The 16922-nt window shown below is 41.7% G+C and overlaps 1 protein-coding gene across 2 annotated transcripts in view; it reads left to right on the forward strand.

Moving 5' to 3' along the window:
• ext1b (exostosin glycosyltransferase 1b) overlaps positions 1 to 16922 on the forward strand; it is a 140128-nt gene that overhangs the window by 93456 nt on the left and 29750 nt on the right. For both annotated transcript variants that reach the window (XR_014872088.1, XM_085149420.1), the window contains exons 3-6: positions 1946 to 2053; positions 3987 to 4106; positions 10484 to 10616; positions 14781 to 14899. Coding sequence is in view for 1 of the 2 variants with exons in the window: in XM_085149420.1 (XP_085005546.1) it covers positions 1946 to 2053; positions 3987 to 4106; positions 10484 to 10616; positions 14781 to 14899 (480 nt within the window). In the remaining variant the exon portion in view is untranslated. The remainder of the gene's footprint in view (positions 1 to 1945; positions 2054 to 3986; positions 4107 to 10483; positions 10617 to 14780; positions 14900 to 16922) is intronic.

Genomic DNA, 16922 nt, shown 5'->3' on the forward strand with positions numbered 1-16922 from the left:
GCTCACCTCCTTTTGAGTAATTAACACACCCGCTCCTAATGTCATCATTTTTAAACGTTGATGTGCAGACACGAAGTGAATAAAACAGCCAGAGCGGCCTGGTTTCTTTCTTTGATTTTCCAGACTTGTGAATGATTCAGACATTTTCAGAAATCAAATAAAATAAAACAGGGCGAGTAATTAAGAAATTCTTTTTGTGAACGTTTCACCTCTTGTAGTTCTTGTCGCAGCAGTGTGAGAAAATGTTTTTATGAATCTGGCTTTTTAAAATTTTTTCCACACATCTGAAGTTGAGTCTGGACTCCTGTGCTTTCAGTTCATAATGAGATATAGTTGGTAAATGGCCTGTATTTGTATAGCGCTTTACTTAGTCCCTAAGGACCCCAAAGCGCTTAACACTACATTCAATCACCCACCCGTTCACACACACATTCACACACTGGTGATGGCAAGCTACATTGTAGCCACAGCTGCCCTGGGGCGCACTGACAGAGGCGAGGCTGCCGGACACTGGCGCCACCGGGCCCTCTGACCACTGCCAGTAGGCAACGGGGGAAGTGTCTTGCCCAAGGACACAACGACCAAGACTGTTGGAGCCGGGGCTCAAACCGGCAACCTTCCGATTCCGAGACGAACTGCCAACTCTTGAGCCACGATCGCCCCCCAATAGTTGTCTTGCTGTCTTTGCATATAGCCTGTCTATTAGCATGCAAATCTAGAAATGTTACGTCCCAACATATCATATTAACCACTTTTACAACTATGAGCCAGTCAACATGGGTTTAAGTCCAAATGTGTCACATTGTTCTGTCAGAGTGAATGCAAAAGGAAAAAAAGGCCGGCCGTGTCCTGTAGGATTTAAGCTGCTCTAATCAATATTAATCAGTGTATTAATGGGTCACAGAACAGGTGCTGCACCTGTTGTTAGTAAACCTATATGAGCACCGACTCGCCCAATGAAATGCTTTTGTAAGCCATTTCTTCTTAAGGGCGTTTGGTTGGAATAGCACTTAATGTCACAGACCCTTCACAAGCTGAATGAGGGCAGTGGTGTAGTGAGAGGGTGGAGGGACCCGTTTGAAACTTATTAAAGAATAGCTGGTGTGCACATGGCATCATTTAGAGGCTCAAGTCAAATAGATAGATTAGCTAGATTTAACATGTCAGATAATACAGTAAAAAGTAGTCCAAAAGCAGCTGTATGTGCAATATTTGCTGAAACTAAGTAGTCGACACCTTTCAAGGTGTTTAAGATGTTTAAATAACAACCACATCCTCAGGCCTGTGGTTTTCCCCAGAGGAATCCATCATGTGTCATATATGCAAATTTATAATTGAAAAGATGTTTGCTAAATATTTGAAATTTCTATCAAAAGTTTATTAGTTAGAGGAAACTGTGGCTTATTTGTTCGGATTTGTATTTCTCATATCTAGGAAAAATAAATAGGAGTGAATAAACTCCATGAAAGTTCAGGATCTAGTCTTAAGCTGGTATAGCTGACTGAGCAAAAAAAGGTATGTCTGCTTGGATCATGGTTTCTTTCCTTCCACTGGTGTTTTTTATCCACTGTATGTCCAAACCTAAGGGGGCTTAATGGCTGAATAGTTAGGAATCTACAAGGCTCTTAACCTCCACCTGAACTTTTTATTCTTTCTCTCTCCACGTTTCCTTTTCTATTCTTCTACCGGTCACATTGTCAAATAACGGGAAAAACACTAAAAGTAAACTCTTTCAATTCAAAGAAACTCAAACACAGATAATAACAGAGTGATCGATTATTATGACGTCCAGTTATCACAGCTTTATGTAAACAGAGCTGCGTATTGTCGCTGTAATGACGAGGATCAATATCCAGTAAATCAGCTGAGATTAGGGCAGGTAGCAATGATTGTAGTCGTAAAAGCATCACTTCCAGGCCTCACTCTCTGTATGTGTGTGTCTCAGGCTGCATGTGTACCAGTGATGCTGAGTAACGGCTGGGAGCTGCCTTTCTCCGAGATCATCGACTGGAACACGGCCGCAGTCATCGGCGACGAGAGGCTCCTGCTGCAGGTAACGGCCCGTAGACGCGCTCGCACAACAATCACATGCTCTGTATATCACCTGAAAGTGACACGGCGAAGAGAAACCGCAGCATTCCCACAACTGAAATCAGACTCTCTCTCTGACTCTCGATACCCTCGGCACACGCTCGGCCTTCACCATCTTCACCATGTTTGGTTTTCTAGCGACATGGCTGTTAACTAAACAAAATTCAAGTGGCATACCAAGTCCCAGACTGCTTACAAAATACCCCCGCAAAGCCCCACATTGTTTTGTGAGAGGGCAAATAAATAAAACCACCAAATGGATTTCGTTGGAACGGCTTGAACTTCATGGGGGGAAAAGTAATTATATGCCCATTAAACCTTAATTTGAATGAAGTGTGTAATAATATTGTTTGACATTGAGTTTTATAATGCAGGAGCTCCATTTCGGCTTTCTCTGTGCAGCTTCAAACAGGTCTGAGACGTCCTGGATCGTTCTCCAGATTTATGTATTTTGCTGCGGTACAATGGGGCAAGGTGCACACAACACCCACTTAATATGTGTGTTTTTCACTAAATGTGAGATGCCTGTACTCTTTATTAGAGGTATTTATCGGAACCACAGAAATATCTGGAAGATATTGCTCGTACAGTGGATCTACCTCTCCAATAAACATGCTAACAGATAGAGGAATGTACTGTTTACTAGAGTGGATAAATACCGTTTATTGGCCATTATCTCCCCTTTACTGTGACAAATGGTCACAAAAGAAACTACACAGCTATCGGAACAAAAGTGTAAAACTGTCCATTAAATTTCAGCTGAAGCATTTAAAGCTCCTTTCTCGTAATATTGTTTGACTGATAGAAGCCGTTAACTTTATTCCTTCTTTCATGTGCTTTGTTTCCTTCAGGAACATCACATATTTGTCTCTTGTAAATGCTGCCGGTTTAAAACAAAACATTTTTAAACCTACCTTGAGTTTGTGATGTCTTCCTCCCCTCGTTCCCAGCCGGTCACGGCAGATGGTCGCCCCTCCCTGAGCCTGGTTCTGCTGGAGGTTTCCTCCTGTTTAAAAGGGAGTTTTTCCTTCCCACTGTCACCAAGTGCTTACTCAAAAGGGGTTGTTTGAATATTGGGGTTTTCTGTGTTATCGTAGGGGCTCTATCTCAGAATGGAAAGAATCTTGATTTGATGCTTTATGAATAAAACTGAATTGAACTGAGTTACAGAAACAGGACTTCATTCTTGACTGGGACTAAATTCTGCCAGGTTAAAAAGAGACAGACGGAAAACACAAATCTTCTGATGTTGCTGCTATTTTTTACTAAAACTTGCTCTGAAGAAAGTTTTTGAAAAGATCTAAATCCTGGACCTAATCACTAAAAGTTTAGCAGCTCATTGCTCTCTATGAAGACAAAGAAAAAGTTCACAAAAGAAGAAAACGAACAAAAGGTAGACCTGGGTCACAGGTATCATAACTTACCTCAGGTGACCTCAGTAGGTCACATGACAGGGTGGGGCAAGGTCTCACAGTGGTTTCACTCGTGGTGATGGTAATGATCCAGGCCCCCTTCTTACACCTTGGCTCACATGACAGCTCGCATGAATAATCTGTCGTAGTAGCAGTAGTACTCAGTAGTACTCAGTCCCACCAAAGGGGGAAACCCCCACAAGGGTTAAGATTACATATCTGGAACTCGACTTTTGTTTTTAGAATGAAGGAGACATAATTCCAGCTGCACTTTTTTTCCCCACAAGCTCTAAAAGTTAGCATGACCTGGATGACTAAGAACCTACATGTACATGTACATCTACATGCATATGTCTATGACAAGACAGTAGAAGCAGGTGCACCCCACCAGTGCATACCCACAGCAAAACGTTTTAATGCCCAGATCAATCGTTCTTCAGCAGCGATGTGCAATACTGATCGAATGCCGTTTGTTCTTTGCAGATTCCCACAACGGTTCGCTCCATCCACCAGGACAAGATCCTGTCCCTCAGACAGCAGACTCAGTTCCTCTGGGAAGCCTACTTCTCCTCTGTGGAAAAGATTGTTCTGACCACCCTGGAGGTGAGGAGTCAAGACGCATATGCTCAGTTGTACAAACTCTCCTTCGTCCATTATCAGCCTTTGTCTCCGAGGGCTGCAGTGTCCCTGCAGACTCCATGATCGCTGCGCCCTCTGTTTGGTCTGTTTGGTGTGAGGCTAAAAGTAAAAACCGAATTTTTCTCTGTTTTTTGACAGAGAGCAAAGAAAAAATGGAAATTGCGGAACGTGTTCATGTAGAATTTCTCACCGGCCGCTTTTTGTTTATATTAAATGCTATTTTACGATATATCAATAGTAGTTGCAGCAATTGGCGGGGTAGTACTATTTATAATGCCACCAGTAGAGACAGTTACAGTGGCTTGCAAAAGTATTTGGCCCCCTTGACATTTTGTCACATTACAGCCACAAACATGAATAAATTTTATTGGAATTCCACGTGAAAGACCAATACAAAGTAGTGTACATGTGAGAAGTGGAACGAAAATCATACATGATTCCAAACATTTTTTACAAATAAATAACTGCAAAGTGGGGTGTGCCTAATTATTCAGCCCCTGAGTCGATACTTTGTAGAACCACCTTTGCTGCAATTACAGCTGCCAGTCTTTTAGGGTATGTCTCTACCAGCTTTGCACATCTAGAGACTGAAATCCGTGCCCATTCTTCTTTGCAAAACAGCTCCAGCTCAGTCAGATTAGATGGACAGCGTTTGTGAACAGCAGTTTTCAGATCCTGCCACAGATTCTGTGGGTGAAGTTTCTGAGGTCCTTTTAGGTCCATGGAAAGTTCTCACACATCCCTTTTAGCGTGTTTCACATCAGTGTAGTCTGCATCTGTGTTCAACTCTGAATATGACAAAAAGGCTCGAGGGTGTTTGAAACAATCTAGTTTATACAACATGTCATCCAAACACGTCTAAAAGCAAAAGTGTTTATGGTTGTTTCAAATGACCCTGCTCAAAGGCAAGGCAGTATGCCTGCTGGCAAACGCTGGAGCATGATGCGATGACAGAGGGATTTGGAATAACAGTGTGCTCGTCTGAACTCACTTAAAGTGACTGTAAAACTGTAGCTGTAAATAATTTAAAAATAAGAGAAGTATTCAAAAGAAACGCTGCATACTTCCGCGTCTCGGCCATACACAACTAAATAATTCTCAAGACTGCTTGGTTCAAAAGGTCATAAAATGATGGGACTATGTTGGAAGCTAGAAATAAACAACTTAGGTCTGTAGGTCGTCACGATATTTTGTAGTTGGGAGGCAGAAGTGTGCATATTTATATGAGATGGTGGAAATACTGAGTTATTCTTGTTGGCAAGGTGCATCCTTAAACAACATTTCACACACACAGATAACTGTTAATTAGTGCTTGTGCAGTATATAAATGTCATACTAGAGTTTTACTCACCAGTAAAACCACAGCGCAGACTTCTTGGGCGGTCAGTTAATACAAGCGTACAGGAAGCCATGTTATTTATCAAATAGTTAAATATCCTGAGGCACCGGCATTACAAACGGCATTGACAGGTCCTCCTAACATGTCATAACTATACTAGCCTGTGCTGATAACAGAGATGACATAGAACAAGGATGTAGCTTCAAGTTTCAGCTCTGGAAGCTGCTAAAATGAATCCAGTGCACCTGCATTATTTCCAGTGACCAGCAGGGGGCTACTGTTGTGGTCCTGATGAGATTGTTTTCTAATTTGCTCATTTCTGGTCTTATTAAATAAAATATGAGGTTTGATTTCTACATTCTGATCAGCATTAGAGTGTAAAAGGAGCATACATTAAGATGTCAGAGCGTTGTCCCTCGGTTTCTCTAGCAGATCCCTCAGTCTCTTCATGTGTGGTTTTAAAACACCAAGATAATGACGTCGACCACAATGCTCAGTTTGTGGATTCAAAACAGGCCTCGGTAAATCAGTGGGTGGCATCACAGTGGCTACAACCGTCTTTTATATGCAGCCACAGCTTTAATTATTCATATCTTTCAGGCTTTAATAAAATTTGAATTGGTGAGATATAAAAATTCACCCATCATAGTGGTTAAAAACTGGGGAATAGGCTTATTTTTGTAGTAAATTTGGGTATTTTAACATGGGAGTCTATGGGGAGCAGTCGCTTTTCTAAGAACTGCTGTTATTCAGTTAGATTTTGCTCCTGCTCTTTCTTTTCTTAAAATAACTTAACAAGCAATGCACATAGCTACATGCAGGCTTGATTAGCAGCATGCACATGGATTAGTAAGATGGAAGCAGTATAGGTAGTCATGCTACGGTAGACGTATTAGTCATTTAAGAGGTTTTAAAGGATTGGTTAATAACTTGAATCCACACCAAATGTCAACCACAGGAGGCACAAAACTGAAAACTACTCAAAAGTGCCAGAGCCTCCTCCCAACCCCATATTATTATGCACATTGACTTTGTTAACAATAACCCAGTTTAAGGAATCTGTGAGTGGAAGAACAATTTATCCACTCAATCCTCCTCCATCCCTTATTATTCATTTTAAACAAATTGTTTATGGATGCAGGGATAACACCGGGGCTTACTGCTAGTTTCATGCTGCGGTTGCAAATGTCTCCTCCTTCCTGCGTGCTCCCTCATTCAAGCACCCCATCACGCTTTTAATTTCCTTTCTTACTGCATTGCTGAAGCCCCCGGAGCAAGATTCCCCTCTCAATGCTACAATCTCACTGACACTATAACCTCCCAGATCTTACACACACACACACACACACACACACACACACACACACAGTGCACGTAATCTGTCGTGACTTCAGTGTCTAGAGTTGTCTGATTTCAGCTAGCTCTACATCTCTAGTCTGTTTTCTATCTAGCCATGTCTCACTGTGAGCTATTACACACACACACGCAGTCAGAAACACATCTCCATATGTCAAGATGTGTCAGGCCAGATACACACGGCACCACCCAGGCATAACCTTGCTGACATGTTGTCACTCCACGCTGAAGTGCAAGGTGACACGGCCTGTGACTCAGCGTGCGTCTGTGAGGGTGAGTTTGCCTGCATGTTTGTGCGTGTGTGTGCGTATGTGTTGAATGGGGCAGTGGCTAAACGTTTAATCCTGACTGACTGTCCTGTTAAAAGAGCAGAGTGGGGAGAGAAGGGGTGAAGAGGAGTGGGGGTGACATATGTAAATGGAGTTGCAGTGGCAGGCCCCCAGATAACGAGCGACATGGTTTATTCATCCTGTTGGGCCTGCACGCGCGCACACACACACACAGAGACACACACCCAACTCTACTGTAGATCTGTAAGGATACACACATGCTCAAAACACACATATACACTCTGATATCTTGACAGATTGAATCTGCTTGCGCGCATTTAAAAAACACACTTGCCTTTTTTATTGACTTCCTGTGTGTGTGTGTGTGTGTGTGTGTGTGTGTGTGTGTGTGTGTGCGGCGAGCAAGCAGGAAACACAAGTTCAACCTATCATGCGCTCTTTCCTGTCAGGAAGCAGCCACATTTCGACCAATCACAAGGTCAATATCGCCGGCTTCCGTGCTGCTGGTACACCTATTAAACTCACCTATTAAAAGCGAGTTCACAGAGTGCTCCCACGGAGGCAGGATTTATCTATCATGCTCTAATTGGTTGATTGTGGCTGTTCTGAGGTGAGATTGAGTCGTCCATCATGTCCCGACTGAGGGCTGCCGACGGGGGAGGAGCAGCAGCCAAGCGAGCAAAATTGCCCCTCATAAGGTGTAAAGGGCTTGAGGGTGTTAAGGTGGCAGGCAGTGTTTTTATAGAGAAGTTAACGGATTCCGAGTTAATCTGTTTTTCTGAGGCAAATGGTTATCGACTGCCCTCGGGGACAAAGCTCGGAAAAGTAAAAGAGACTCACACGGGGCTGATTTTTTTTTCTCTCCCCCTTTCTTTCTTCACATCCCCGCCTCACTATGATGAATTTTTATGCCGCTTTGTCAATATTATTACAGTAAGGCCCTCGAGCTATGTTATTAGCTTTTCTTTCTTTTCTTTTTTTTTACAATTTGAACAGCTATCAGCAGCTCAGCCATCGCCCCACCTGACTCTCTCTACTTCTTTCCATGTTATGTATCCATCCTTTGAGTTGCCAAGCTAAGCAGCCAGCACCTTCCCGCTCAATAGCGGCCATAAAACACGGCCGCAAACCCGTGTCTGTTTTACTGAAGCAATTTAACATGGCTCAAGGGCACAGCAGCAATATCTCTTTCTCCTGTCTGCCTGTTCAGCAGAGGCCCGGTGCGAGCTGCAGCTGGGGGGAAATAGTGCCCATTCTCACGTCCGACCCGTTTGACTGACTGCTCTATTTGGGCGCAGAAAGGATTGGGGCAGGCCTGACTGACTGGTGCTTAGATGCAGCTGATGACTTTGTCCGTGTCCACCGTTTGGCTCTTATACCCACCCTCCCCATCACTGGCTTCTGTCTGTGTGACTGACCGGCACAGATGCTTTTTGGCTTGAGGAAAGAAAAAAGAAGGGGAAGGGGAAAAAAAACAGTTTGGGTTGTCAGCGGAGAAAATATTGCACAATAACATAGATTTCTTTCAGCCTCGCTTTGTGCCAGTGCGATTCACTCTTGACACAATCAATGGCTGCTATTGAGGTGATACAAAGCAAACATTTGCAAAGCTCAGCTAGCTTTTTGCTTTCATCTAACGCCCGCAGACTTACTTTTATACCAGTTTTTTTTCTTGCTTTCACCTCCTCTAATACACCGACTGAGTTTTGAATAATAGAGCTGAAAGGAGGGGGGGTTATTGTAAGTTGGTGCATTAGCTGTGTTGATTCTCATTCACATTTACGACTGTCTTCTTCTTGGCACTTTTTGTGAGAAAACTAATTTCTCAGTGTGAGATATTTTATAGACGTGATTACAAGGCTCATTGATCAAATCCTTCATTCAGCATAATCTGAAAGGCTTACGAATGTTCGCTCATCTACACAAATATTTCTGATTGTTATGATTCCTTTGTGATCTAAGAAGTGTTAGTTAAAGGTAATCTTTGTTGGGTTCATGCTGCTTTTTTTGTGTGCTTTTTCTGAGTTTGAATTAATGAAGAAGCGGCACAAACGACAGAGTGGCCCGAGGTATACATAGACCCTGCTGTAATTAAAGCAGTACAGTTTTAATCCTGTAAAACAGACTCTGGATTCATATGCACTGAAACTTTGAAGAGCTCTGTGCCCCACGCAGCCAGATCGGATATTAAATAATCGAAGCTGCCAGCGGCCTAGCAGAAAGTCAGAGTAATGTCCAACTGCACTCATGTGAGAATAGCGAAGGTAATTAATCGTCCCGGTGGATTCGCAGCCAGCGAGGCGATGCCGCCTGTCCCGAGTCCTGCGCGCTCCACAAAGGCCGAACATTTCCAGTGAGAACATGTCTGAAGTGCATTTGCAAGAGGACATGCCTTGACTTAACTCTCCCAACTCTGTCCAGAGTGAAAGCTGCCGTTCAAAGTCCTCACAGATAAACGCACCATTTTAAGTTCATTACTTTGCAGGTATTTTTGGTATTTTTAACCCTTTAAGTTTCGTACAACTTTTAATTTTCATTTAATTTCTAGCTTTTAATTAGGTTTAGTTTTTGTTAGTTTCCAGATTGGGTTTTCTAGTTTTAGTTTAGTTTGTATTAGTTTCGGGGTTTAATTGTTTTTGATAGATGGATGGATGGACGGATGGATAGATATTACAATAGAACTGCAGTACTTTTTGAGGGCAGTTAACTCATTGTCATGTAAACATCTAACAATTCAGTAAACACATCAAAATGTCATCAAGACGACCTGTGATAACAATTTTTTGCCAGACTGGCAGAGACATATTTGTAGCATTATTCCTCTACATCTTTACTTTGGTTACTTGAGTCACAAAATCATTTCAGTTAGCTTAAATTTCATTTTTGTTTTATTTAATTAAAATTGTTTTTTTTCTTTCACATCTAGTTTTAGTTTAGCTGACTTTTAATTTAACTTTGGTAACCTTGTTTGAAATGCCACAAACAACAACTTGTTGTGATAATAAAACCAGATTGTTTTTAAGCCACATTGTCATATTATCTTAGTAAGAACTTAGAAATAGCTACACATTTAAAATGTAATCTATTTTTTTATTAGTTGTGTCTGAAAAGAAAAATAATTGGATATATATCAGATTGTTAATTCACCAAATATTTGTACCGGTATTGATATCGGCCTTAAAAACCTAATATTGGCAGCGCTCTGCAAAGTCCCCACAGCAGCACAAAATAACATTAATTGTGGAAATAAAGATCCATCTCATATCTGTCATATGAGACTTGTCTTAATTTATACAGGCTTTATTTAGGCTTTATTTTGTAGTCTAACCTGTGTATGGTTTTGTTCCTGTGTGCAGATCATTCAGGACCGTGTACTAGAGCACGCCTCTAGGAGTAGCCTGATGTGGAACAGTCACCCTGGGGGCCTGTTCGCTCTGCCGCAGTACTCTGGATACCTGGGAGACTTCCCCTTCTACTACGACACACTGGGTCAGTAGCCTTCACACACACACACACACACACTCACTGTAAAGTGCTGTTACGCTTCTCCCACCCTGCATACCCATTAAATTGTCAGACTTTTTGAATAAAGACAGTAGATTTGTGTCCAGCTGCAGCTGTGGTTGTGGACTTTGCGCAAACACTAGAAAAACAGCCTTGGTCTACTGCCCTCCTCGAACAGCTGTGAATAGCAGCAAGTGGAGTGGACGAACAGGCCTTTGACGGATGTTTGTATTAGCACTGCTGACACATCGCCGCGTCCATCATTGGTTTTTGAGTCAGCATTGCTACAGCTTCTGCCGCTGCCCGCTACGGTTCAGCAGTGTTGATTCCCCCCCCCCCCCCCACCGCAATCCGCGACCCGGGAGCCGCTCCATCCCTCGCTTCTCCACTCCATCATCATCCGCTGCAAACGTTCCCACGCGCACAAACTCATAGACGCCCAGGCGGCAACAGTACGAATGCAAAAATGTGTCGATGTAGCACCCGAGGTGGAGCGGATATTAAAATGGATGGGCGCGGTGACAGGCATGGATTACAACACTGGCAAGTTTATTTGTTTGTCAAAGAGGAAGCAATTAAACACGGATGGGTTTTTAGGAGACAAGGTGGCTTGTCGCTGACGGGTAAATGAGTGAAATCAAAGAATGTGAGTTTTCTTCTAAGAGATATTTCTTCTTGTTGTCCAAGAGCCAATAACAAGACACGCACAGACTCTTTTTCATGCAGCATATTAACACTCAGACTCACACAGCAGGAGAAGAGTTTGTTTTGATTGCTTTAGCAGAATAGTCTTTTTAATAAGAAGCAGAAACAAGTTTGGTTTTTTAGGATGATCATAACATGCATATTTAAGAATAGTAATAATAATACCCTGAGCAAAAATACTCATCCATCTCTAAAAGTTTAAATATCATAAAAAGTTTCCTTTTTCATAATTTAACTAAAAAAAATTTAATTAAAAAAAGTAAACTTTCATATGCTCTGTATTCATATTCAGCACATGTAAAGTGGGTGTTTTTCATGTTTATTGCAATGACTTTCTTTAAAGAAATCCAGTATCTAATATTATTAGAATGTTTAATTTTGGGTTTAACTACTGTTAAAGAAACTAAATACTGTTGATCTCTGAATACATGTAACAACAATCATGGGGAAAAGTTCATTTAAGAATTTGGGAGCTCTCCACGAGGACTGGGTGGATGCTGGTGTTGAGTATCGATTAATTTGTGTTAAGACAGAGAGACAATGTCAGATGATCTTACCTGGTCCTCTGTGTTTTATCAGGTCCAAAGTCAATGCAGCCATCTACTGGGATAGTTTAGAGCACTTCAAGCCTCCATCTGCTGACAGGCTTTATGGAGATTTCTTTTTCCAGCAGGAGTCCTGCCCACAGCACCAAAACGATTTACATGTACTTTTTACTCACCATGTTACTGCTTTACTGAATTGACACGGCAGAAAGAAAAGCATATTTACTATATTTATTTATTTTTCATTAACTCACCTATTATAATTTTATTAAGGCTGAGTTCTTCATGGTATCGCCGTTGTGTCCGTTTGCGTATGTATTTGCCTGGGAGAGAGGGATTTTCAGCCAACCGAAACTCCAAAATGCTAACAGGATGTTCCTTGACACGGATGACACTGTGCGTCAGTCTAATGTTGATTTGTATACAAGTTTACTCAAACAGGGGAGGGAGGGGCAGCAGAATTCACCCAGAATGCAAGAAGTGTAACTGTAACAATAAAAAATAACAAAGTGAATATAAAACATTACCTCAGATACTTTGTTAGAATTGACGCGATTGCGCGAAACCTCAGTCGAGAAAAAAATAGTCACAGTCAATAGTTTTTATCTCTCCAGCTCGCTGCTTTGTCTCTCACTTTGGGTCCGGTAAAACTTCTGTATTGAGACACACCGAAACACATGAATAATGTTTGAGCATCTCATTCATAAAAATATCACCAGTAAAATTAAAATGGGCTTCTCTCTTCTGGGAAGGCTTTGGAAAGTGGCTGCAAGGATTTCCCCTCATTCGTTCTCATCAGTATTATTAATGTCAGCCACAGATGTTGGTCTGGCTGTCAACCCTCATGTTTTGGATGGGGCTGAGGTCAGGGCCAAGACTCAGAAGCCAAACCAAAGTGGGACTGATGGGGCTTGACTTTCCACTCTGGGTAACAGGATAAACCTTGAAGTGTCACAAGATGATTGTTGGAGTAATCATAAAATTATGCAACAAAACATTAGTTTTTTTTTTATTTGGACTTTTGCTGTTTTGTTGTGAAATTTTGGCCAGTTTTGCTTTTTATGTCTTCAAATGTTTTATTTTAGTGGTTCTCAACACTTATAGTGAGACAAAGATGACCACAGTTTGGAGTGAAACTTATGGTCTCAGTCACAGAGGCAAGAGACCGGGTGGTGACTGCCTGGCAACCTCCAGTCACTAGTGAAAATGTGTCATCCCTGACCAGCTGGTGTGTGTCTGCCGAGAGCATACTGAATCAATAACTTCCTGATTTCTTTGGTCGCTTGCAGATTGCCCCCATTGCCTGCATGAAAGACGACTTCAAACCTTTGCTAACTAATCAATGTGCGGCACACACTGGAAACTGAGAACATTGCATATTACAGCTGCAACAAACACATTTCAGTAGCAACTTTTAATTTGAAGGGGAGCGATCTCCATTTACGGTTTGTTCAGTTTCACAAACACGAGAAGTTGGTGAGGTTTTACAAACAACGAGCTACCACGGCAACTTGCTAGTGACCAAAGCTATCGCGATGAGGTTGCCAACCAGTCAGGGAATACACATTTTTTTGCCAAGTGTCCATAGTTGGGGTTCACAGACCAATCTTTAGGCCTGCTTGACTTGGGAGTAGCACTTGGTTTCACAGCGACTGCCACAACAACCATCAGCAACCACTCGCAGCTGACCAGAGAATGCTGATGGTTGCCAGGTGGTCTCCAACTGGTCTCTGAGTCCCACATGCGATTTATGTAGGAGAAAAACACAAACAAGAGTTTGTAGGAGCAGTCGTGTTGCATTTCTTTTTCTATAACATTCAAGTATATGTATATTTGTTTTTTTGCAAATAAAAGCCAAACAAATTATGAATTACAGGCCTCATGCTGTTGTATTAAAAAAATCCATAATTGGTAATTAGTTTAAAGTCTCGACTCTATCTAGTATACAGTCCATACAGTATTTCTTAGATGAGGAGGGTCATTGTAAGTAGGAAACTGCCTCAAATTGCTGAATCAGTCTTTAATCTGCCTGGCGTACTGCTTTAAAGTTTTAGCCAAAGAAATGTGTAATGTGCTGATGCCGGATGAGATAAAACCCACTGAGCATCATGTGCTAAGAGGCAGAAAACAGCATGCACATTCAAAATACAGAATATGCTGCGTGATAATAATCCTGCTCCTTGTTTTCTTCAATGTTTCATGAAAGTCTGTTTATGAGCTTGTTACGGTTTTACATCCCTAGGTGTTAAAAAAGTCGGCAGTCTCTCTACTTTTTATTACAACTCTAAAGGATAGTTTACCAAGTTTGAACTATATTCCTCTTCATAAAAGTTGCTCAGTGGCGGAAAGGAGACTCATCTAATGCTGTCTCCTCCCCGCCATGCTTTGCTGCCTTGGATTAGATTAGATTTAAATTAGGAAAACTTGGACGTCCTCTATGATCCGTCTTGCTCAATATCTTATTTCCTCCTCATTTTCAGCCTCAATTACTCTATCAAGTCAGACTGAATTTAAAGTCACATCAGCAGTTAGCAGTCGTGTGTTTATTGGGTTGCTGATACAGCTGAGGAGTTTTTAAAATGAAATATTCAGTGATCAAAAGATCTGGCATTTTCAAAACACATTAACAATGTTGAATATTTTAAGAAGGGTTTGAAAAACTTCCATCGCTGACAATTATATAATCTGTGCCACTGAAATGCTGACATACTGGTTTTAAGGAACAGCTTTCACTGAATATAGATATGAGGTGTTTGGAAATGCAGAGCTCCGGTTCTCACTCAGCTTTGCTCTTTTCAAAAGCCCGAAATTGCATTGATGCATTGATTGACAGTCTGCTCTTTTTGCTGTTTTTGTTCAGAAATACATTAATGAGTGTTTTCTGTCTGTTGCGTTTCAGGTATTAGACCGTACCCGAAGTTCACAGCTGTCATCCATGCCGTCTCCCCTCTGGTGTCCCAATCCCAGCCCATACTCAAGCTCCTGGCGGCCGTGGCCAAGTCCCAGTACTGTGCACAGGTACACAATTTGTGTGTTTATGTGATTGTTCACTCATTATCTCAAGAATCCTCCACTCATCTCCACCGCACATCTGTTAAATTGTGCCGCATTATGCGGCTCGCTCGTACGGCTATTTTGTGATCGTATTTTCCAACCAGGGCAGCAGCAAGCTCATCCTCCATCACCGTGTGCTTGTGTGTTAACTCCGGTGGATTGAATTAGAGCAGCAGTTTGTAGCGGTGCTACATCTGTCTCCATGGCAGCCAAACCCCCTTCAGCACAGCTGGAGATGGCATGTATCGATTCCCCTGCTTGCTCCTTACTAAAGCGGGAAATGAAATGGAATTTGCTCCCTGATGGCTGGTTTTTGTGTTTGCCTGAGTGTGTGGGTGTATATATGTGTGTGTGTGTGTGTGGTTTTTTTTGTTTGTTTCTGCGACCAGAAGAATGTATGACCAAGTGAGTTTGTATTTTGTGTAGGAGGAATGCATTTTGGATAGTAGTACATGGATGTGTGTTGGTACAGGATTGCAGGGCATGTTAATTGTATCTTTTTGTTTGCTTGCCATCTTTAAGGCACTTCTTGTTTGTAATTATAAAGCCCATTTGCATGCATGCTGTAGTTAAGGCATGATGTAGCCTGGATCACGGTTATTTTCTCCTGGAAATATCACTCATCGTGAATCACTCTCTTTCATCTAAACATGTTGATTCTACATCTGACCTTATTCACTGATGCCTTATGGCCATTTTTGCCCGTATCTGTTACTGTGATCACTGCCCCACTGATGGACACAACAGCTTGTCTAAAATAAATAGCAGTTTATTAAAATCAGGATTTCTTAGCTTGTCCATCCATCTTCTTATATTTATCCAATTCAGGGTCATAGTGAGACTGGAGTCTATCCCAGCTGTCATAGGGTGAGAGGTGTGATATACCCTGGACAGGTTGCCAGTCTGCTGCAGGGTTAGAGAGGCCATTAAGCTTGCTGTTCTCACCCTGGCATACGGCACCGTAAAACAAAAGATGTGTCAGATCCATCAGCACAAGCCGGCCGGTAGTGCATCTCTTGATTTTTGAAACCTCACTCGTTGTGCCACCGCAGCCAGGTTGAAGACGTGAGTGTTTACAGCCGTGTCGGGTTTTACAGCTGTTTTAATGATACATGGGTACAGAAGCTCTGAGTTTGAAACTGTGATCTTTTGTACCCATGTATCATTAAAACAGAGGAAGATGTCGCACCAGTTTCAAAAGATGAGACTTTTTGGAACAAAGTTTTGAAAGACTTATATATATAAGACTTATAAATAACTCTAATTTCTTTTCTTTTGTTTCTCTGCTCTAAATTCCATTTAGCCCACTAAATTTTACAAATATTTTTCTTTAATATTTTTGTAAATGAAAAATACACCTCAAACATACACTGTGAAAAACGTTGATTGTCATGTGTATTTATTTATAGCGTGTACCACAGTTAAATTACAGAAGCTGAGCCCAAGTGCTTTAGAGGCGGCACGTTTACATTCAAGGTGGCCAAAAAACACAGAATACATGAAAAACTCAAAGGTGTCTTTTGTTGTGTTAACTAATTATCATGAAAAGTAAAAATCTCAGTGATGTAGTGCAAAGTGTCCAATTTGCAAACTGGACACTGCTCTCCCCTACATAAGCTGCCTTTATAGGTGAGAAGTATCAGTATTGGCAATATTGGCCCAATATTTGCAGCTGAGCTGACAACCATTCACTCTCACATTCACACCTGTGGCTAAGTTAGCTGGAGACTTTGGGGAGAACATGCAGAAAGGCTCTGAAACACAAGTAGGGCTGTGCGATATGACCAAAATCTCATATCCCGATATAAGACTTCTATCGTCCAGATAACGATATAAATCACAAAAATGTAACATTTTCTGTAATTTCTGTGAATCTCGGGCAGCTCGTCTTGCAGGAAGTGTTTCCAGCTGCGCGTCATGTAGCTGGAGTCGAGTGTTTTAACCGATGTATGAAACTATACATTTGTAGACATAAGTTGTAAAGGCC

This window comes from Neolamprologus multifasciatus, chromosome 22 (assembly GCF_963576455.1).
Source record: "Neolamprologus multifasciatus chromosome 22, fNeoMul1.2, whole genome shotgun sequence".
Classification (NCBI taxonomy): Eukaryota; Metazoa; Chordata; class Actinopteri; order Cichliformes; family Cichlidae; genus Neolamprologus; species Neolamprologus multifasciatus.